Source organism: Octodon degus, unplaced genomic scaffold (genome assembly GCF_000260255.1).
Source record: "Octodon degus isolate 3935 unplaced genomic scaffold, OctDeg1.0 scaffold00205, whole genome shotgun sequence".
Classification (NCBI taxonomy): Eukaryota; Metazoa; Chordata; class Mammalia; order Rodentia; family Octodontidae; genus Octodon; species Octodon degus.
This window is the reverse complement of record NW_004524781.1, coordinates 673,681-696,889: the sequence shown is the minus strand read 5'-3', so window position 1 is coordinate 696,889 and position 23,209 is coordinate 673,681. Positions and strand designations below refer to the sequence as shown.

Here is a 23,209-nt window from a genome sequence, read left to right as displayed (position 1 = left end):
CAGGGCAGAGGGTGGGTGCTGACATCTGACCTCCCCTCTTAGTCCTCAGTAAGGAGTCTTCTCTTTTTTTTTTTTAACCTTTATTGTTCTTAGAGTGAAAGGAATTTCTTCCATCTCATTGCAGGGTCTTTACAATACGACGTCTCCTTTCCTTTCTCCGTAATTAACCACTTACCAGTCCACTTATTTAAATATAAGCTGGGGCGAGGGAGATAGCTCAGGACCCTGAGTTCAATCCCTGGTACCGCTAAATAAATAAATAAATAAATAAATAAATAAATAAATACAGGCTGACCAGAATTGCATTTTCATCATACAACAGGAAATATAAAAGTAATAATTTTATCAGATTTATTCAGTGATCTTTCTGTGTATGCTATATCTGAAAACACTCAGTACAGAATACAGTGTTACAATCTGGACAGTAGGATCTAGTTTCTGAATTTTTTATGTATTATTATCTTTTCTTTGAACGACATTCTCCATGCTATCAGGGTAGCCTTTCCTTTTTTTGTTTTTTTCCTGCCTTTTTGAGACAGGGTCTCACTGTGGAGCTCAGGCTGGCCTTGAGCTCACTTTGTAGTCTAGGCTGATCTTGAACTCTCAATGATCCTCTGATTTTCCTGCCTCAGCCTCCCAAGTACGGGGCTTACAGGTTTGTGCCACTGTGCCCAGCTTCCCTTTTTTTGTGGCTAGCATAATTTCAATAAAATGTCTACTCACTAAACATAATGGTGAAGACATCAGTGATGGATGTCCTCATTGGCATTTCACTAGCCCATAATTTTCAATTATTTGGTCTTTTCAACCTAATCTGAATTGTAAATAACATTTTGAACCCCCCCCCCTTTCTTAAATAGATAACAAACGAGTTCTATTTGTTTTTCTGGTCCAGAAGGTACCTAAATATTTTACATTAATTTTTTTCCTTGCTGTTTGATTATAGGCTAGATGGTGGTCAGCTGTGTTGTCACCACCCGTAGAATTGTTATAATCACTGACCACTATTGGAATTTTTTAGTTGTATTTCTTTTTTTCAAGTTCTATCATTTCTATATTATTAATAATTGACAATAAGGAAACGTCTTTTTTGTCTTTCCATTTTATGAAAGACTTTCCCTCTCTGCCATTCTAACATTCCACCCTTTTTCAGTGGTTTTTTTCCGGGGCGAGGGGGGAAGAGTCTAAAGGGTGTTCAGGGCTCACTATGAGATCGGCCTCCGCCTGCTTACAGCCTCCCAAGAGCTGGGGTTACAGGAGCCCTTTTTTTTGGCAGGCCGGATGCTCGAATTCAGGACCATGCGGCGCTTATGCCATTGAGCTACCTCCCTAGCCCTCCAGGGTTTTCTTTTGCAGCTCTTTTGTTATTTTCTTCCTATTCAGCCCCAACGATGTCCATTTTATAAAAGAATACCACTGAGTTCTAGAGAAATATAAAGACTATCTCTAATGTACTTACAATAAAAGTCTTTAGAGATTTTAGCACAAAATTATAGGCTTTTTTCACAAATAAAGGAAACATTAACTAATAAAACAACCAAAACTTGATACTAGAGGTCACTAGAAAGAAATATCAAAGGCAAATACAATGGCCTAAGTAAAAAAAAAAATATATATATATATATATATATATATATGCAGAATATGGTTGACATAAAACATGCACAAGTGTGTCTTGTGCAAACAAAAATCACCTGGTTGAAATGACGCGGGCCCGAGCAATGCCAGGACAGTCAGTGCGTCGGCGGACGCTGCCCGGCTGACGCTCCGGCGGACTGAGCGCGGTTGGAGCTCGCTTGGTGGGACCGCGCCGCGCCTCGTCGCGGAGGCTCCTACGGGCCAGGAGCCCACCCGCGCTCCCTCTGAGCAGTGCCCTGCTTAAACGTCTGCAGACCGCTCGCCCTGCTCTCAGCCCCAAGCAGCTGCTCGCTCCAGGCTGGAAACCCGAAGCCTCAGCTTCTTCCGGCGTCCCGGTCTGCCGCGGCGGGGGAGCCTAAAGTAGCCGGGCACTGCCGGCGCTGCGCGCAGCAGCGGAAGCCCGGGCGGGGTCAGGGCCTTCGTTCGCTCCGCTCAGCCGCTCTCGGATTGGTTTCTAAGGAGAGTTACTATTGGTTTCAGAGAAATGCTCCGTATAGAGTTGTCAGTAAGATACATAATGGAGGGCATGTCCTACAATTAGGGCTTTCCCCCTAAGTTTTGCCAGGATTACTTTCCTTTTTCATTAACAGATTAGCTCTAATTTTCCCCCCTTACCTTTCAGTCTTTAAAGAAGCTCAACCATGCCAATGTAGTAAAATTAAAAGAAGTGATCCGGGAAAATGATCATCTTTATTTTATCTTTGAGTACATGAAGGAGAATCTTTACCAGCTCATTAAAGAAAGGTATGTTTTGGACTTTTAGCTCTTAGAAATAAATATTGTAACGTAGATGTGTTTTCTTTCTGCTTTTTTAGTTGAAGTCCCCCAATTCTTTCTCTGATTATTCTTATTTGGCACCAGGGATTGAACTTGGGACCTTGCGTTTCACAGGCAGGCACCTACGCCCCTGACCTACCTCCCAGCCCTCTTTCTCTCACTGTTTATTGGTCCTGCTGCCTGGCTGGCTTCAGTGCTGGAAGCTGCCTGGCAGAAGAGGGTGCAGCTCCCACTCCTGCTGTGGGAGCCAGCGAGGCCTGCGCCAGCCGCTCTCCGCAGAGTGGGTTTCCTGTAGAGCCTCGGCGACTCCCGGGACACTCGACTCACCTCTGTACCCAGGAGCCCAAGCGGGCAAATGGCCACGAGTCAGGCATGTTGGCGCTGTGCCCAGCTGCGTTTATTTTGAAACCTCTATTGAAAAATTGTAGGTTGATTTTAGTTTTTCTTGCCGCGGTACGTAAGTACTTGCATGCTAGAAAGAAGAGACCAGTAAGAAATTTCCCGGCCACAGTGATTTTCAGTGTTGAGATTGAACCACGGATAGACTCGGGTTCACTTTCTGGTGGCTTTGTCCACTAACAGACCTCCACTGCGTCCTGTGCAGGCTTCATCCAAATGACTTCAGATAGCTCTCGCTTCTGTCACAGATCTATATATGCTGCTAGAGGGGTTTTTTTTTCTTATTACAAAATGTGTAATCTTTGTAATGTAGCTGAATATATTGATATTATTAGGTTAGCCCTCTGTATGGACAAGAGATTATTTTCTTGGTGTTTATTATCAAAGGATCTGGGTAAAAACTGTATGTAAGAGGTCTGAGGCTGTAGCTTAGTGGTAAAGTGCTTGCCTAGCATGTGCGAGGTCCTGGGTTCGATCCCCAGTACCACCACTACTACAAAAATTAGTGTAAGGACCTATGTTTTCTTTATTTCCTACGACATGCTGAAAAGAACATGAAGGCACGGGGATCTCTTTTAATACCAAAATGTGGATTTATAACTCTGTTTCCCTTTGTCCCATACAGAAACAAGTTGTTTCCAGAGTCTGCTGTAAGGAACATCATGTATCAGATATTGCAGGGCCTGGCATTTATCCACAAACACGGTAGGTGGCTGGAGCTGTTCTGCTTTTGAGTAACAGCAATGCTGTCATTGAGCAGAAGATGTAGAATATTTTAATATCATTTTTAATTAACTCCCAGAAAAGGTTGAAAAGTTGAGACGTAATAATGGATTTTGGAATGTATTACCTTTCAAAATTTGATTCCTGAGTTTTCTTCCTTTGTTGTGTCCTTGTGTATTCTACTCTTTAACCTTTGGCTTAAGGCTTTAGCTATAGATCTAAGTATTAGTCTTGACCCTTAACTGTAGTATTAATGAGAAAATGAAGATAATTGTGAGACATCACAAGTATTACATTTAATCTACTAACAGCCCTTCCCTGTGGCTTCTTATTTTATTAGGGTATTTATATTTCAATATGTTTCAAAGGGTTTAGAATGACTTAGCAAAAATTACATAGTACAAGAAGATAAAATAAGTTAAAGACTAGGAGAATGAAGAGACAGGAGCTAAGTGGGGTACGGATGTTAAGCGTTAACCACAGTGGTTAACGCTTAACATTCACACCAAGTTTTATTTTAGTGGAAGAAGCAGGTCACAGGTTCGGTTCTGGGCTGTGAAATACAACCAACGAACACACAGCGCTTCCCTGCAGTAACAGCAGAGTAGAAATATGTGAAGACCAGAGAGAAATTTCTCTCCTAGTCCCTTTAGATGGGACAGTATGAACCATTCCTTTAAGGTGGGCTTGGGGACAGGCCACACGGGGCAGCTGGCTGGCACTTCCGTCAGCACAGGCTAGGTGTTCCATCTGGTCAGAGGAAGGGCTTCTGCTAGGGGCTGGTGTGGTTCCCTCCAGAGGTGGTGTGGCCCCACGGCGAAATGGGGATGGCCAGCTGTTCTGCTTAGCTGCGCTTCTGAAGGGCTGAGCAATGACTGTGCGGTTCTCCTGTCCAGTGACTGCTGGCGCTTTGATGCTCTTGGTCACTGACTGGACGAACCCAGACAAGATGGGATTAATAATCTTCTGTGAGCCCAGAGCGGCCAGATGGACACCTCCATGGGCGATGCCAGGACTGCTATGAGGTCGCGTGAGGTCATCTCAGCCCACAGACAGATGGGCACAGTGGCTGGCGCAGCACAGTCCCCACCCAGCTGAGGGTCTTGCCAGGCGGACACCTTTCCCGGTGTTTCACCTCCTTATAGGACAGTGCCGAAACCCCTGACAGTGCACTCTTTTCGGATTGGATGTTCAGCTTAAGTGTCTAGTAGGAGAGTCTTGGGTTGCACAAGGTGGCCCGGGAGCTCTGGGACTGACAGCAGCCTGCTTTTCCTCCCCAAGCAGCCCCTGGGGTTAGAGAGTAGATAAAACAGACATAGGCTGTCTGCACAAAAGCTGTAGGTCGGGCTAGTGCTAAGTAAGCTGGGAGTGATGGGCAAGGCTGAGTGGAGTGAGGAAGCCGACCTGGGAGAAGCGTCGCCCCAGAGTGCCTGGCGTTGCAGCCCAGGGCTTCCGTGTTGGCCCCGACACATTCAGGCGAGGGTGCGTTGGAGGGACGTGACGCTGTGGGTGTGGTGTCCTACAAACAAATAGCAGGAGGTCGCTTCCTCGATTTAAGAGCTCAAGAAAAAGCAGCAGTGCCGAGTCAAAAGGATTTTCAAAACAAGCAAGTCAGCCAGCACATTTCCAGGTAGGGGGCATTCATAGTGTGTGAGTTATTGGGGATATTTGCTCAGGGCTGGAACCTGAGTGGGCTAAAAAAAGGGACATAACTAGCCTGTGGTTTTCCATTCCTGTCCTTTGTGCTGCTTCTCCTGAGACTCCACATTGGTTGCCTGGAAGAACTTGCAGCCTTTTGTCCAGAGCTCTGCCTAATCTGTGTGTGTGTGTGTGTGTGTGTGTAGACCATCCACATGCACCACATGTCTGTGTATCCTCGCATGTATTATTTCTCCCTCACATACACAAGCCACACAGATACATACACACACGTTCTTGTAATTTGACAGCCTTCTACACCTGTAGCAGCACAGCCATTTGGACGTCAGCACCGTCCGTCTCCCTGTGTGCCTTGCACACTGGCGTTGTGGGTGGAGAAGGAGGCCTCAGTTGAAGGGCAAGGTCAGGCTTCCGCCCGGAGAGCCTCGCCGCTGTCGCCTTTGCCGGTAGCGATGGCAGCTTACCCAGCGGTGAGTCCGTGGCACCCGCTGGCAGTGAGGACCCAGCTCTAGGTGCAGCTTACTCGTGCCTACCTGCTACCTTGCTCAGCTCCCTGCCAGCTCCTCAGCTTGGAAGAACAAGTGGTGTCCATTCCTGATGGAAAACTGAAGACGGTGCTCAGAGGTGTTCTAAAGACTTACCAGGCCACCCACATGCCGCCCTTCACTAGTAAAAATCTGTTCTCAAAGAGAACAAGAGTATACAAAACGAGGAAGACAATAACTGTGAGTAGACTGGATACAGTTTTGTAGGCCTTGTCTCACTTTTATGGGCAAATGCTAAGGGCTACTGCACCTCTGCCTTACTCCCTTTCTCCCGTAATGGCAGGGGAATCTACAGCGCTTCGCCGAGGCTCCTTGAGCTGCAGGCGCTTCGCTGGCAGCCTGTCTGACTGTGAGGAGGCGCACCCCAGCGCGGGTGTGGACTCCTCTGAGAGCGAGGCAGCTGGTTGCTATGGCCGTGGCTCATGTCACTGAGCAGTCCCCACAGGGAACAAATCTGTGTGTGTGTGTGTGTGTGTGTGTGTGTGCGCGCCAAGCAGTCGTGCGCCTTAGGAATGAGGGGCAGGCTGCCTCATCCTGGAGCTTTGGCCATTCCCACAGATGCCCGGTCTCTGTGACCTACGCAGGTGACAGACGTGTCAGGTGGCTTGGAGGACAGTGACCTGCTCCAGGCGTGGTTCTCTGCTCCTGTTCTCGCCACAGTATTGCTGCAGATGACCCCAGCAGTCCTTTGCCCTGCTGTGCATGACTGTTCCTGTGACCTTTTTCTGTTTGTTTGTTTGTTTTGGAGGCAAGTTCTTGCTATGTTGGGAGGGTAAAGTTAGAGAACTTCCCAAAGCACTAGGGGTGATCGGCTCGGCCCGGGGCCGCTGTGCCGGCTCTGCTCTAGAGATTTGCAACTCTAGAATCCTGCAAAACACCCCCTTGAGGTAGATGCAGTTATTTCTACCATTTTACAGATGGGAACACAAAGGCACAAAGAATTAAGTGACTTTTCAGCTGATGGGGACAACTGGGAACTGAAACCACGCAGCTGGCTGGCCCACACGTTTGCCCACGGGGCGGCATTGCCTCTTTCCATGCTTAACGCATAGCGGAGGAGACGCAGATCAGTGATAGGCGCAGTGTTTACCGTTTTGTTTGTTTGTTTGTTTTTGCATAACCGGGGATTGAACTCAGGCCCTTGCACTTGCCAGGCAAGCACTTATTCTGCTGAGCCATCTCCTTGGCCCACCAGTCATTCTTTAAAAAGTCTATCTGTAACTAATTTTGTCCTTGCTGTGTACCGTCTAATCGGTGTGGGCTCCGGAGTGGAAGGGAAGCTGCAGGGGAGCAGGGATGGCTTCGTGACTCTTCTTGTTGCTCAGAGCAGTAGTGGCGCCCAAGGTGAAGGGAGGAAAGGCTCGTTGCAGCTGTCTGTTCAGGCTTCTGGCCCACGTGGCTGGCTGCTAGGCAGGGTGGAGTGGCCGGGAGTTACAGAGGAGAAGCGCTTCATGGTGGGCAGAAGGCGGCGCAGCGGGGAAGGAGAGGAGCGGCAGGTGACCCGTGAGCCCTTTCTGCCCCTTTGTCCTGCCCAGGCCATGCACCTTAGGGCAGGTAGCACTCACCCCGGGAGGACCTGCCCATTCGCCTCTCCCACAACTGTGCCACACAGTCAGTGCACCGATGTAGTGACCACACACCCTTGATCGAGCTCCACGCACGCGTCACACACTCTAGGCCCAGCCGCCTCTGAAAAACCGCACCTGTAACCGCGTGAGGCTTTGCAGGACATTGAGCTGTAGCCACACAAGGCGGCAGTTGCAGCCTCGCCCTCTTCTCAGTGCATGTGTTCTCTGGAAGCGGGATTCGAGGTGCGTGTGCAGCGAGGGAAAGGCTGCTCCTGGCTGCGTGGTGGGTGCTGGTGTGTACAGGCACGTGGCTGGGCACGTGCAGAGCACACGGTCAGCAGCACAAGAACAGTGCCGTGTCGCAGTGGGAGTCAGAGTCCTTGGGAGCGCGAGAGAGGAAAAGATGCGGGTTTGTTGAGAGGAGTGTGAGACGGTGCTGGAAAGAGCAGCCATGGTGGGGGTGGGAGAGAACCAGAGGCCTCAGCACAGACGAGGCGCCATGACAGAATGCCACGTAGGCTTGGGAAGGCCGCTGACGCCCATGGGACCAAACCCACAAATCAAGACTCTGTGGCTGGAAAGGGAAGGAGCAGAGGCTGACGTGGTCAGAGCCACAGCACGTTTCTGGGTGGGCTTGTGAGTAATTCATCTACTCCGCCCTGCCCCGCCACTTGATTCAGGGCTTCTGCTTGTTCAGTAAGAAAATAATGCTGGCTGTTTATTTTTTCACGGGGTGCTCTTACTGCCCCGAGTCCTTAGGAAGAGAGGTCATGATGCCAAAGTTCGTATCTTGTTTCCAGGGTGCAGAATCATCCTGGGTCCCTGGACAGAGATCGCTGTGCAGTGTCTGCGTATCTGTAGCTCCCTCCGAGACAGTGCACAGCGAAGCCCTCCGGGAGCTGGAGGCTGCTCTGAGGAGAGAAGGCCAACCACAGTGACAGTGATCCTGCATCCAGGCAGTCATTGCTGCCATGGTGGGCATAGGTGATCTTCGTGTCTTTTGGCTGGTATTAAGCCCTCTGAGACAGGGTCTTGCTATGTAGTGCGTGCTGGGCCTGAACTCACTATGTAGCCCAGGCTGCCTCAAACTTGCAGCAATTTGCCTGCCTCACTCAGCTTCCCAATTTGTTCTTATTGCTTTGCTTTTTCTCTTTTTTTTTTTGTGGTGCCAGGGATTGAACTCAGAACTTTGCACTTGCGAGGCAGCACTTATTCTGCTGAGCTATCTTCCCAGCCCTTATTACTGCTTTGCTTTGACACAGGGTCTTGCTATGTAATTTAGGTTGGCCTTCAACTTACTATGTAGCCTAGTCTTATCTCATACTCACAGTGATCCTTCTGCCTCAGCCTCCCAAGTTCTGGGATTATGTGTGTGTGCCACCATGCCTGGTTTTTTTTTGTTGTTGTTGTTGTTGTTGTTGTTTTTTTTTTTTCTTTTTTTTGGTGGAACTGAGGATTGAACTCAGACCCTTGCGCTTGCCAGGAAGTGCTTATTCTACTGAGCCATCTTCCTGGCCGTTTTTAGCAGTCTTCTAGGCCGGGTCAGCCTGTTTAGATCTTGTCAGTGCCTTGGGGCATGGAAGACAGGCAGCCTGCCCTGGAAAGAAAGGAAGTTCCCGGCTCTCGCCTGTGTGCATGAGCGTGTGCGTGTGCATGGGGTGCTCGAGCCTTCACAGTCAGAGCCACGTCTACACCAGCCATTTGCTCTGCGTTTCTGCCCCCGTAACTAGTCCGACCCACTTGGAGCTTGGCCTAGTGCTAAGTGTCCTTTGATCAGAGCCCCTTTCCTCAGTCCGTAACAGTGCATTTCCACATGGACCCACATCGCAGCACCCTTCCTCCAGAGGAGAGGCAGGCTTTGGAAACCAGCCCTGGCGGATGGGTTTGGTCCTGCTGTGGCTCCGTCTGTGACACAGGCGTCCACTTCCGAGTCCCCACAACTTGAGCAGACACCCACCTCAGACCCGGGACTCTCCCCTCTTAGCTCTCCGTCAGTCCTCTTCCACCCGCACCCCCATCCCCACCCACCTGGGCTGTGCTCCGTGGACTCCGCCCACGTGGTCCAGGTGGAGTCACCACCATTACGCTCTTTTTGTGCCCTACAAACCTGTGCGAGGGGCTGAGGAGGCGGCTCAGTACAATAAGCGCTTCCCTGAGAAGCGCAAGGGTCTGAGTTCAATCCCTGGTTCCACCAGAAAAAAAACCAAACCTGTGCAGTTCCTTCCCTTAATCAACAAGACCGCATTAGTAAGATCACCACGCTCCTGCCACTGTGCGAGGCATCCAGAAGGTCATGAATGTTGCATTCATCTGTAATCTAATTAGTGAGAAACGACTAGTGTGCCTGAAAGTCACAGAGCTGTGCCTAAGGTCCGAGCACAGGACTCGGTTTCCCTCAGGGCAAGAATTAACCCACGGCCTGCAACAGCCTCTGAGTATGTTTTTTTGTAAAATGAATGAATGGAAAAGGCTAGCGTATCAGAATGGTTTCATGGAAAAGTGAAAATTTAGATCCTGAAGGTTGGCAAAGGTTGGGGTTGATGTGGACAAAAAGGGGCAGGGGTCTGCTTCAGTGGAAGTGACCACAATGCACTGAATGGAACGAGGACTTTTTTTCCTGATTGGACAACACGATCAAGCTGGAAAATACACTTGGCTCTTTAGGCAGAATGGAAGGAGTTTGGCCTTGTGAAATAATTTTAAAAGGTTCGGTGAAAGGTTTTTGTCTGTGTGCGTGGATGGGAGGGTGGCAAGGGACAGACAGTGTTTGAATTATCAAGGCGTGGGGAGCTCATAGAGGTTGAAGCGAGGAGAGCCGTAGGAGGGCAGCATTGTACGGGCCGTTAGAGCAAGGGCAGGTCAGTGCGGAAAGGTGGGCAGATACAGCAGAAGGTGTTTGGATGGACAGTGCAGCCCAGGACCAGCATTCTCTGGGGAAGGATGAGTCCAGCAGAACTACAGGGTACCTGACAGTGTAAAAAACTGAAGATGGTTTGGGAGAGGAGAGAAGTGGATTGGGCAAGTGCATACAGGATAACATGCCGTCCAGTTACCTTATTTGAGCTGAAGGGTGGAGAAGGCATGTTAGGGTTGTATCCGCAAGCACAGAGGTTGTCAGGAGATAGGGCTTCAGTGGTGGCTGTTAGCTTCTCTCGTGAGGTGCCAGGTGGAGTCCTGCCCTCACAGCTGGCGACAGCCTGTAACAGCACCAGCAGCAGCGTCAACTGAGTTGTTTCTAGTTCGTGCATTCTCTGGAGAGCTAGAGCCACGGTGAATGCTGCCTGGGTGGGTGGCCGTGTGGGTGTGACGTGGGTGGGGTCTGCGGAAGCACGCGCTGCTGATCACAGGGTGTGCGCGTGCTGAGGGTCGCGACGCCGAGCGTCTCCTGGTGCCTGCAGAGCTTCACTGTAGCTGAGATGAGTTCTTATTTGCCTTGCGTAATGTGAGCTGCACACACATCTTCATCAGGCAAAATAAGTACCAACATCTCAACGTGCGGCAACACCTACCAGAATCTCCGATGTGAGTGGAGCCATAAATCCTTCGTGTTGTGAATAAAAATTATAATTGTGTTTCTGCTGTGATGGAAGTTCAGTATCCATAAGATACTGATTTTTCAAACGGCTTTAATCTCAGGGTCTTCCTGGCTGACGTGGGCAAGGTAGGAAGGATGCTTTTCCCTCAGATGACTGATTTGCGAAGTTAGCTCAGCCTTTATGGTAGTCAGCTTTCAGTTGCTGTGCCAGAGTAACTAAGAAAATCAAATTCAAAGTAGGAGAGCTGGTGGCACATCCAGGGAGGCTGAGGCAGGAGACTCACAAGCAAGGCCTGCCTGGGGTACACAGCAAGATATTATCTCCCGAGACTCATGGATTCAGAGGGCGCAAACCACAGTCGCAGGCCCCTGTGTCTTCTGGCCCGGGAGAGGGAGAAAGCTGCTTGATTTATGGCAGCCAGGAAGCAGAAGGGACCGGAGACGAAGTATCTGCCTCCCGGGCTCTGCTGGTGACCTTCCCATAACTGGGACAGAATACCCCACACTGACAGCTTGGAGGAGGAGGGTTCAATTTGTAGTTGACTTAAGTGGCATGGTGGAGAAAAACTGCTCAGCCCACTGCAGCCAGATAGTGAGAGGGACAGAGACGGGAAAACCAGGGCCACACATACACCCCAGCAGGTCAGATCTCCAGGGAGCCCACTACACCCCCTGAAAGCACACTGAACTCTGAACTCCATGATGGCCTGGTCCCCTAATCAGCATAGTGTTCCCATAACCCAGTCACATTCCCCAAACCCCACTTCTAAGCACACGAGCTGGGGGCTTGCAGGATCGCTCAGCCGTCTAAAGCACCTGCTTGGGCAAACCCAGTCAGGCACAGGGGACTGCGGTTCGATCTCCAGCACCACATGTCACACCAGACCTACCCTGAGGCAGCCTGAGCCAGCGGGGGAAAAAAAACCCCTGCCTTCTAGAGGATGCTATAGATCTAAGCCCCGACATTCGGCCCCAGGTCCCTGAAGACTCAGGTCCATGTCTTTATGCAAATTCATTTAGTTCGTCTCTAAGAGTTGGCAAAGTCTTAACATTTCCAACAGTGCAGAAAAAGTCCGAGTCCAACGTGTCCTCGGAGACTCCAGACAAACTCTTCGCTGGGAGTCCCTGTGAGTGAAAGCGCTGCCAACCTGCAGCGTTACATGGCATTCCCATTCCTAAGCAGAAAGGGGGGCGGGATAGAAGGTAACCAGACCAAGCAGAGCAAACAATGAAAGTCATACCTCTCGGCTCAGTGCCAGGCAGGTTGTAGTGAGACGTGAGCTCCCGATAGCTCGAGCAGCTGCCCCCCTAGACACTGACAGCCTGCTCGGGGGTGCTCTGCACACTGCTTCTGGCCCTCCTCAGTGGACAGCTACCTTGCTGGCATCTCCAGCTTCCTGGACTCTATTCTGCACTTCACAGTCTCACACGTGACCCTCTCTGGGGCACGTAGCGTGGCCTCTCAGGCCTTCCAGAAGTCTGCCTGACCGCATAACTGTTGCATTTGGCATGCCGGAAAGCCAGCACCGTATGGATGATGCCAAGACCTACCACCAGCTCATGCAGTGGCTGCAGGTCCCTTTGGGCCCTGGGTACAGTGGCTCCTTAGCTCCTGGATATCTGAACTTGAGGAAACACTTTCCTAAGTGGCTGTGGATGAGTAGGGCCAAGTCTTCCAAAGGAATTTTTGTATTTATATCTTTGAGATTGCAATGAGTGGGGTCTGGCCATTTCTTCTCGTTTTCAATGTAAATCTGGCCAAAAGTAGCCAGCAGTATCAGTGCCAAACCCTGAATAAGGAGCTGGCTTAAAATTTCCTCCAGATTAGTCTACCACTCTTAATCTCAGTTTCCTGCAAAATCTCAGAACATGGGCAAAAGTAGACAAATTTCCTGCCAGGGCATAACACGCATGGCCTTTGCTCCAGTTGTCGGAATTCCCAGCTGAACCCTCCTGAGGCTGAGCTTTCCTGTTTTCCTATCAGCATTCTGGTCTTCTGAGCTCTGGCTGGAGTCACCCATCAAAATCTTATGTATAGCACTCTAGGACTTCTCTGGTCTTACCTCAAGTCTTTCTGAACCCCTCCCACAGACCAATCCCGGAGGCTTCTAAACCACGTGACCTGGCACAGTCACAGCGGCACCCCACTCCTGGCACCAGTTTTCTGTGTTGGTCACTTTCTCATTGCTGGAACAAAATGCCCAGCACTACGACTTAAAGAAGGAGAGCCGGGTGCAAGGCCAGCACGGGGGAAGGGCATGGCAGAGCAGGGCTGCTCAGCTGCTGGCTGCAAGAACGGAGCAGGATCAGCCAGAGTCGAGAATGTGCCCACACACACCCCACCTGCAGCGACACCCCAAGGAGAACACGCTCCTAACGGCAGTCAGCCATGAACTCATCAAGGGGTTAATCTGCTGATGAGTACAGCACTCCATGACAGTCACCTTCCGAAAGTCCCAGCTCTGAACATGTGATTCTTTTGGAGAACTTTTTGGGTTTTTTTTTTTATGTATTTAGTACAAGGTTGTAGATCGGACTCACAGTGACTCGCCTGTGTTCAGCCTCCCAAGCGCTGGGATTACAGGCATGCGCCACCCCGCCCCGTCTCAGTTGCCATCTCAGTGCATCCCGGGGCAGAGCTGGCACAGCACACGGGATCAAACCCCAGCCACTGCACTCTGCCTAAGCAGGTGCTTTAGTCAGCCAAGCTATCTGGCTAGTTTCCTTTGGAGAACATTTTAAATGTAAACCATTATAAGCACGTCTCTAGTGATGTGCTTACACCAGTGAAGCCCTGCTTCCTGAAGATCCCACCTCCCGGTACCCTTTTAAGTTACCAGTCCATACATGTGTGAATCTGGACGGAATCAGTGCCCTTACCCGGTCAACACCTCCAAAGGCACAGCCTTTAGAGAGAGCTGCCCTGGCGACACAGACTTCGCTTCAACACACGAGGTTTGGGAGAGCACTTAAGTAAGACCCATACCTAATAGCCCGTGAGTTTTGGTATCTTAAAAGAAATTTTCCATGTTAAGTTTTAAGATCAGCTTTGGATGTTATTACAAAGGATTGATTAGTGCCCTATGAGAAGGCCAGAGGACTGAATTATTTGTGAGATGGACGCTGCCTGGTGTCATGCCATCCTGCTGTGTTGAATAGTCATAGCTGCTGTGGAAAGAGGAAAACAAACATGAAGAGTCGCACAGAAACAGACAGGCGTCTGCCATTCCTTGGTCTCCACAGGCTTCTTCCATCGGGACCTGAAGCCCGAGAATCTGCTCTGCATGGGGCCAGAACTGGTGAAAATCGCAGACTTCGGATTGGCCCGAGAGATCCGGTCCAGGCCTCCCTACACGGACTACGTGTCTACTAGGTGGTGAGCACTGGTTTTCTTACCAGTATTACTTGCACTTCTGTGTAAGGACATCATCTCATGAGAATGAAGCTAGTCATAAACATTGAATTATACACGAGTGCAGACCGAGACACTCTGGTAGGTGTGCTGGCACTGGGTGAGCTTAAAGGCTCGTGTGGTAAAGAATTTTAAAAGGAAACTCATTATGTGTTTCCAAGGTATAAGACTTTATATGTACATCTGCCCAATAACGTTTTCCCCCAAAGAGGTACGTAAGCGGTTCTCTGAAGGTCTGTGTGGAGAACCCTCTAGTTACTATTGTTAACACTTTCAAACCCAAGGAATTGATTTAAACCGTCTGCCTGGAACAACCAGTGACCCTGCACAGGTGTTCTGTCCTTCCCCTGCTTTCCTGTCCTCCCTCTTCCAAACCATCACTCTCTCCATGTGTCTCAAAAATGCTGCAGCGAAGACTCCTGTAGAGGCGCGCTCGGCACGCAGCGGGTGCTGTGGGGAAGCGCCGCTCCGTAGTTTCAGCAGCAGCCGTCTCAGTCTCCCGGCCCTCCGAAGTCCACGTACCTCACTGAACTAGGGAGAAGGCAGATGCAGATGCATGAACTCTTGCTGCAAATTGCTCTTTATTTAACTTAATTTCTGACCAGTGGAAACAGCGCTAGCAGCTAACTCTGTTCCTCCAGGTACAGGGCTCCCGAAGTGCTTCTGCGGTCCACCAACTACAGCTCCCCCATTGACGTCTGGGCTGTGGGCTGCATCATGGCGGAAGTGTACACCCTCAGGCCGCTCTTCCCTGGGGCCAGTGAAATTGACACGATATTCAAAATTTGCCAAGTGTTGGGGACACCAAAAAAGGTATGAACAGAGGCGTGTGGGCTCACGCCAGTGGCGTGCTAGGTTCCCTGTCCTCCAGCGCTGGGTAGCACTGGTGTTTTTGAGCAGCTGCCTGTTCTAGACGCCTTCTCCTGAGCTCGGCCACCCTCCCCTCCCGCATCCTCAGGTGTGGCCGCTTCTCTTCTTCCTTCCTCTCTTAAGTGGGACTTCTGTCATGGCCCCCTCTTCCACTCTATACCATCTCCCCTCCTCTGTAGAGCCTCTCTGTTCTTGTAGATACAACACCTCAGACCTCTTCAGAAGTCACCACGAGGTAGTATGTAGCCACCACATCCCCATTTTACAACTGTTTGGGAGTTTCCCTCCGACCCCAATGCTCCTACTGTCACCTCAAAGTCTATTCATTTAAAATAGCATTTTAGCCAGTCCTGGTGGTACATACCTGTAATTCCAGCACTCGGAAGGCTGAGGCAGGAGGGTCCTTGTGAGTTTGAGACCAGCCTGGGCTACAAAGTAAGCTCAAGATTGCATAGTGAGACCCTGTCTCAAAAAAATAAAAATATGAAAAACACTGTTTTTAAAATAACTTTTCCCTTACCATGCAGCGTGCTTCATTCGTCCATACTCATTTGTCTGTGGTTCCTTCAGAGTTGCAAAGGCCAAGCTGTTTCTTCTGTTTGGTTTTGTGGCCCCTGGAGGCGGGACGGGTGTGGCCTGTGGTTCCAGGGATCTAACCACGGTCCCTGTGCTTACCTAAGCTTGCCTGGGCAGGTGCTTTAGACTGAGCTAGCTCGCCGGCTGTTTCTATTTTGCCTTCCTTCCCTCTCTTTGCCTAAGCTGTTGGTCAGTAAATCCTGTTCAGTATCCATCTTCGGTGATTAGACTCCACTTTGAAAACGGTGGAGGCGGCATTGTGTCAGGACGCATGCTGCACGGCCCGGGTGAGAACCGGCAGGAGCTTCAAAGAGCCCTCCCCGGTGTTTTCCAGGTCCCCGCCCCTGCCGAGTGTGACTCTGGATGGGCACCCCGGCTAGATGGGGGGCAGTGGGGCACCCCAGCCGGGAGCAGCTTTCTTTCCTGCTGGTCTTCTCAGCATGTGTATTTCGAATCATAAAGTGGGATATAGGCAGAGGTTTAGAAATTCCTCTGAGCAGGAACAACTATGTTATTTTGTTTTCCTAAAAAAATATCTCATTCATGGTTTCTAAAACTTCTGCCTCATAGAACACAGTTGGGGAAATACTAGTTTGCTTCAGTCCCCAAATCCAAAGGGAGGACCATGTTATGTAAGGGTCGTAAACATGGCGGTGACAGGTCGGGCCTTTCCTGCTGATTCCCTGGCTGCACACCCTTTGCAGCCCCTTCATGAATACGGCCCGTGTCTCATCCCACACACTGGCGCTGTGGTGAACGTGGGAGGGCGATGACCTCACCGCCTTCCCAGGAAAGGCACGCACACGGAGGATGTCTCGCCAGCAACAGGGCGGGCTGCGCAAGGTTTGCTGCCTTCTCTTCTTCCAGACAGACTGGCCTGAGGGCTACCAGCTTTCAAGTGCCATGAACTTCCGCTGGCCCCAGTGCATACCCGGTAACCTGAAGACGCTGATTCCAAATGCGGGCAGCGAAGCCATCCAGCTCCTGAGAGACCTGCTTCAGTGGGATCCCAAGAAGCGACCAACGGCCAGCCAGGTTTTCTTATAGCTCCTTTTATTTCATTTCTTAGGAAACTCATATCTAATTCTGAACAAATTTTATAAATTACATGGGAAATATATATGGGACAAGAAGTTAAAGAACTTTGGTGCTTACTGTATATCATCAAAGTATTTAAGTTTGAACAGTATAGGTGCTGTAAAAAGTAATATACAGTTTACACAGTACATCACCGTATATAGGAAAATGAAAATTGCAGATCAGTGTTTGGAGAATTTTTAAATTTTTTTTATGTATTTAGTACAGGGTCTACCGTCTTACTACGCAGCTCACACTTGTAGTGATCCTCCTGTTTTCAGCCTCCCAAGCACTGGAATTACAGGCGTGCGCCACCATGCCTGTCTTGGTCACAGTCTCAGTGCACCCCAGCGGCGGGCCGGTGCAGCACACCAGGGATCAAATCCTGGTTGCTGAGCCTGCCTCAGCAGGCACTCTAGTCTGCTGAGCTGTCTGGCTGGCCCTCTGGAGAATGTTTTTAAATATATTCTCTGTGAATGAAGATTCCACGTGAACCTGGAGTCGTTTGTATCATCGTAGAGGTCTTGCAGCAGTCTGGCCATCAGGTAGTGCTGGCTGTGGAAAGGTGACTTCTTACCTTGTACAGGTCACCTTGCTCGCCATGTGGGCGACTTGGGAGGACGCTGAGGCGCAGCCAGGCGACACCTGCAGCTGCACTCATAGCACTTTGCAGCCGGCTGTACTGTGCTTTATGTGATTTTAAGCTGGTGAAGAGTCAAGATGTTTTTATTTTCCTTTCTGTAGGTAAGAAAACAGTCTAAGGAAGTTTGAGTTAAGAGATTTGCCCCCGTAGCTGGTACAGAGAGGGCAACCAGCTGCAATGCTGGTGTGGAGAAGCGGGGCTTCCGACGGAGCCCCTGCTCCTGAGGTTAGGAAGGCACCCGGATGAGGCGTGCGCCCGGCCGTTCACGAGCCTCCCCTGCGGCGCGTGTCTCCGCTTGTCTCAGGGATGACCGCACTGCTCAGAGGATCAAATAAGTGACCAGTTCTAATCAAAGGTTTTTGGCTAGTGAGAGTGGTGGCACTGTATGAAGACAGTGCAAAGGTGACGCGAGAATTTGTGTTGCTGGAGAGCTGGCAGCTGCAGGAATAATCAGGGCAGGTAGAAGGCGTTTTCAAAGGTTCAGGGAAGTAAGGCCCAAAATCTGTCATAGGCTCTGGCTGGCTCAAGAGAGTTGGACAGTTCTGAAATGAACTTTTCATAATGAAATTTGGAAATGGTTCCGGAGCAGAAAGGAAAATTCCTGATGAGTCCTTAAAGGATGCACATGAGAGACGAAAATAAAAGAATTCTATCACAGACAGGCAACCAAGAAAATAATATATGCTTTTTAAAATAGTGTCAGAAAGCTAAAAATACTCCATATCGTTCTAGACTTGCAAAAATGCCTGGGACTGCATAGAAGGCGTCTCCAGTTAGACACTGGGGTCCAGGGCTCTTACCACGACCCCCGCCTTACAACACTGTAGCTACGCTTGCTTTTATAAGCATTGCCGATTCTCATCAAGTAATACTATTACTTTTCAGTGATTCTAAACAGATACAGGAATATAGAAAATATTTCGGAAAGAACTATAAACCCTAAGACTTGACTGTCTCCGGCTATCCAGAAAGCCTCATTGTCCAAAGCGCCTGGCACTAACCCTCCTCACGAGAGGGAAGGGCCCACTGTATCATGTAGCATACGCTCGCCGCGCTTCCGGGGCGAAAGCAGGTGGACCTGCCTATCTCTAAGTGCTTTCTGTGTCTTCCGGTATCATTACCTCTGGCCTTTCTTATATTATTTTTTTCTGGGCTCAAAAGGGTGACATATAAGACACACAGCAAGTTACAAAAGCTGGGTCTTGTGGAGCCAGCAATGTCTCCAGAATAACGTTGGTCATCACAATGCAACTGGCTCTTTATACAAGTAACGTAAACGTTGACCCCATTATGTCAGCATCACAGCGTGCAAGGTGAGGACACAAGGGCATTGCGGAGTCAGGTGTGACCTTGCAGCTGTCTTAGGTTCACCTCTTAGTGCTCCTCAGATGGCTCAGCGATTGGGGTGACACGCTCTCCCCACATCATTGTCATCTAGGCTCTGCGCTACCCCTACTTCCAGCTTGGGCACCTGCTGGGCCTCACCACGCAGAACCTGCCAGACTCAGGAAAGCCGCCGAAGGACATCCTGGAAAAGGCAGGCCCACACATCAAGCCAGTCCCTCCTGCCCAGCCCCTGACCAAGCCACATGCCCGAATTTCTTCTCGGCAGCATCTGGCGGGCCAGGGCCCTCCTCATCTCCTGTGCCCCTACAAAGCAGAGGCCTGTAGGACAGACGCCCCGAGCCACCTGCAGGAGGACAAGCCAAGCCCGCTGCTCTTCCCATCTCTCCACAGCAAGAACCCTCAGTCGGTGAGTGTGGACAGTTCGCCTGGGCACTTTGGGTCTCCCTCGTTCCCTTCTGACCACACGTTTTAGGTCAAGTATTTCCTTTTCAGGGAACAAGGCCTAAATATAACACATTTATCTTTGCAGTGCCAAAGGACTGTGAAAGACCCCAGGTGTAGCTCTAAATTCAAGCTCTCGCTCCACCTCCTCATAACGGTGCCCCTGGCTGGTAGCTGGGGGCTGGGGCTCAAATCTCAGCTGGGCTGCTCAGTAGCTCTATGACCTGTGCAGGTTCTAGGACTTCTCTGTCCTTCTTATTGTCTGGATGATGAGGATAAATGGCAGTAGCACCTGCCCGACGTGGTCATTTGGGGACTGGGTGAGTTAACACTTGAGAATCTAGAAGAGTCCCTGGCACGGACTTCGGGCCCAGGGCCAGTCACTGTTCTGCTGACCGCTGCTGGCTCAGGGTCAGTCTGCGTCCAAGGATGGTCAGGTACACATCTTGCCCACACAGGGTTGTTCACGAGGGCCGCAGATTGTAACATGTGTGATGATATTTTGAAAATCACAAGGTGCTAAATTAATACTTGACAGATTGCTGTTCATACTGCTGCTGTACATGGATGTTAACACGGGCTGTCAGGTGCCTTGCTATTCTTGGGCTGGTTTTCAGAAGGAAACAATGAATGTTGGCTTGAATAGAAGGATAACCTGAAGAGATTACGCTCGTCATAGCTTCATAATGCTGGCTGTCTGACGCCTTGAGTCCTAGCACTTTGGGAGGCTGAGGCAGGAGGATCACACGTTCAAGCCGAGCCTGGACGATTGAGTGACTTAGTAAGACCCTGAGATGGAATGCAGTTCAGTGCCAAGGCACCGGGTTTAATCCCTAGTAAGCAAAAAACAAAACCGAATTTCAAAAACCTCTTTTCTGTCAGCTGGTGCCCGCTGTGTGATGCTACCCAGCACATTGTGGCGCTGCTCCTCCAGACCACGTGCTTCATGCCCACCCCACCCCCATGCTAGGCAGTTAGGTGTTCGTGTCCAGATCCCCTGGAAAGGCAGGGACAGCCCTTTTTATCTTGGTTTCTGCGAGTGAATGAGATAGCCAGATGTTAGCTCTCTCCCTCATCTCTGCTGTGACGTAGACATCCTGTTAACACTTCAGAATGAGGCCCAGTGAGAATCAGCACTGTGGAGGGGTGAGGAGACGCCCGCATGTCTTAGGCCCTGTCCTATGCAGCGGGTACACTCAATGCTGACAACCGGGGCAGGTGGGGCAGAGGTGGGGTGTAGCTCCCACGGCTGCCTTTTCACATCAGTGCTGCATCCTGGAGAAAGGTGGACCTAGGAGGGAATTGACTCATGAGTGCCCTCCATTAATATCCAGAGTTGACTCTCCTCCCCTGCCAGCACACACAGAAAATCCTCGCTGGCCTGGAGCCCAGAAACGGTGAGATCAAGCCCAAGAGCAGGAGAAGGTGGGGCCTCATCTCCAGGGCCACGAAGGATTCTGACGACTGGGCTGACGCGGATGACTTGGACTTCAGTTCCACTCTCACCAGGGCTGACCTGAAAAACAAGAAGAGACAGAGTGAGGATGCTCTCTGCAGGCAAGTGCCGCTTCTGTGGCCGTGGCCTTTGTGGAGACTGCGTCCCCCTGCCCCTTGTGACAGCTGCCGTGTGTTGTCTCACTGCAGGTTTGAGAGCACCCTGGACCTGCAGCCAGCTGAGCCTGTGGGCACAGGAAGCAGCGCGCCCGCACAGAATTCCAGCCAGCGGCGTGACACGCCCACGCTGCGGGCGGCGGCCAAGCAGCACTACCTGCAGCACTCGCGCTACCTGCCTGGTAATGTGCACCACGCATGCCTCCTCTGGGCGCCCCCAGTCACAAGGGCCCGGGTTCTGTTTGGGGAGGCAGATACTTCCAGATTAGTGCTTGTGCTCACTCCGTGCACCCACCTAGGTAGTACCAGGTCACTCCTTCAGGGAAGACTGCAGGAGCTGTCCATGGCTCCTGAAATGACATCCTTCTAACTCCAAATGATGCCAACTGCTACGTTTCCTGCTGTCTGAATGCAGGCTGGCTTCTACCCCCATTTCTTGCTTATTTATTTTTGCAGGAATAAAAAATGGGACTGTTATAGGGCCAGCCAAATAGCTCAGCGGATTAAAGCACCTGCAAGCAGGTACAGGGGCCAGGGGTTTGATCCCCGGGTCTGCCGTATCGGCCCCGCCCCTGGGGTGCACTGAGACCACAGTTGAGACTGGGCATCGTGGCACACGCCTATAATCCCAGCCTATAATCCCAGCTCTCAGAAGGCTATAAACAGGCGGATCACTATGAGTCGGATCTACTAGTGAGACCCTGAACACCCTGTAGACCCTTCCCTAAAATACAGGGGAAAAAAGGGGGCCTATTTACTTCATTGCTTAAGTCAAAACACTGCAGGAAAGGTTGCCAGCAATTTCAGAGGCCTTGCTCTATACCTTTGGGGCGATCGGGGAAGCCACCCTGCCCTATGCCGGAAAAACATGTGATACAACCAGTGGCAGGCGCGCGTAAGCTTCAGAAGCGTCGTCATGATATGTGATAGTGAAAGGTTGGTTGAGCACATAGTCTGCAGTTTTTTTATTATTATTTTTTTAATGTGTGTGTGTGGCCAGCTCAGCCCACCAGGGGGCGGGGCTGGCTGGCATGTGGTGCTGGGGGATTGAACTGTGGTCCCTGTGCTTTGCTGAGCTTGTTTTAAGTAGGTGCTTTAGACCACTGAGCCATCTCACCAGCCCCTAGTCCGCAGTTTTACAACAGAAAAGGTGCTGTCTTGAGTGTACTGGGCCAAACCCGGGAAGGCCCCACAGGATCTCCGAGTCTACGCAGTTTTCAGATGGAAACAACAGGCCCGACCTGTTACACGGCCCGCCTGCGGTCATGGAGCAAGATGCTGCACTGGCTGCGCTAGAAGAAATTGTTGCTCGCTTTTTTTCTTTTGTCTTTTTGTGACTGTACCCCTATGACGTTCAAGCTGGCCTTGAGCTCACTGGGTAGCCCAGGCTGGCTTGGAGTTTACTGCAGTCCTCCTGCCTCAGCCTCCCAAGGGCTGAATTATCTGCTTTCCAAAGTTTCTTTCTTTAGGCTGGGCGTGGTGGCGCACGCTTGCAATCCCAGCACTTGGGAGCCTGAAAACAGCATCACTACAAGTCCAGTCTGTGTAATGAGATCCTCTAGACCCTGTACCAAATGCATTAAAATTTTTTTTTCTTTCTTTTTTTGGTTTTGTTTTGAGATAGGTTCTCACTATGTAGTTCAGGCTGCCCTTGAACTCACTGTGCAGCCCAGGCTGTCCTGGAACTGGCTTCAGTCCTCCACGCCTGCTTTCAGGTGGTTCTTAAAACATATATTATCATTTGTTTAGAACTTTCACCTTGAAGTCTTGCCTCTTAATTGTATCACTTACTGATGAGTTATTTTCTGCGATTATTCACAGGTTGTACTGAGTGGCTTCACCAGATCTGAAAACCACAGATTCAAAAGTATGGCGCACAGAGGCAGCTAACGAGGAAATCACAGTTTTAAAAAACTGAATATTCAGGCAGATTCAAACTATTAGTGCCAAACACGCCATTGACCTTTCATCATAGTTTAAAAATATTTTCCAGTGTCTCGCTGGCCCCACCCCCAGGCACACTGTGCTGGCCACCAAAACTGGGAGTGGTGGCGCATGCCTGTAATCTCTGTGCTGGGGAGGCTGAAACAGGAGGAACATTGCCAGTCCACACTGTGTAGTGAGACCCTGTACCAAATACATAAAAATAAATAAATACTTAAAGATATTTGCCAAAATACCCTCTCGGTGTTGGAGCACCCTGACTCCCCAAGGGCCCTATTTTCCTGGTAGAGTCACAGCACAAGTGAGATCGGTTACATTTGGGGGGTCACACCAGTTATTCCGTGCTCAGAACTTCAGGACTTTGACTGCCAAAAATGGAATAGATAAAAATTTTGTTCACTGGGACTAATTTTTTTTAGATCTTGATTATCTAGGGGTGTGTGT

General features: G+C 50.3%; 1 protein-coding gene across 2 annotated transcripts in view; it reads left to right on the top strand.

The window, feature by feature from the left end:
• Ick (intestinal cell kinase) overlaps positions 1-23,209 on the top strand; it is a 58,242-nt gene that overhangs the window by 27,419 nt on the left and 7,614 nt on the right. For both annotated transcript variants that reach the window (XM_023704831.1, XM_023704830.1), the window contains exons 4-11: positions 2,261-2,382; positions 3,440-3,519; positions 14,088-14,220; positions 14,898-15,069; positions 16,570-16,737; positions 18,861-19,175; positions 20,568-20,767; positions 20,855-21,003. In XM_023704831.1, coding sequence (XP_023560599.1) covers positions 2,261-2,382; positions 3,440-3,519; positions 14,088-14,220; positions 14,898-15,069; positions 16,570-16,737; positions 18,861-19,175; positions 20,568-20,767; positions 20,855-21,003 — 1,339 coding nt within the window. The remainder of the gene's footprint in view (positions 1-2,260; positions 2,383-3,439; positions 3,520-14,087; positions 14,221-14,897; positions 15,070-16,569; positions 16,738-18,860; positions 19,176-20,567; positions 20,768-20,854; positions 21,004-23,209) is intronic.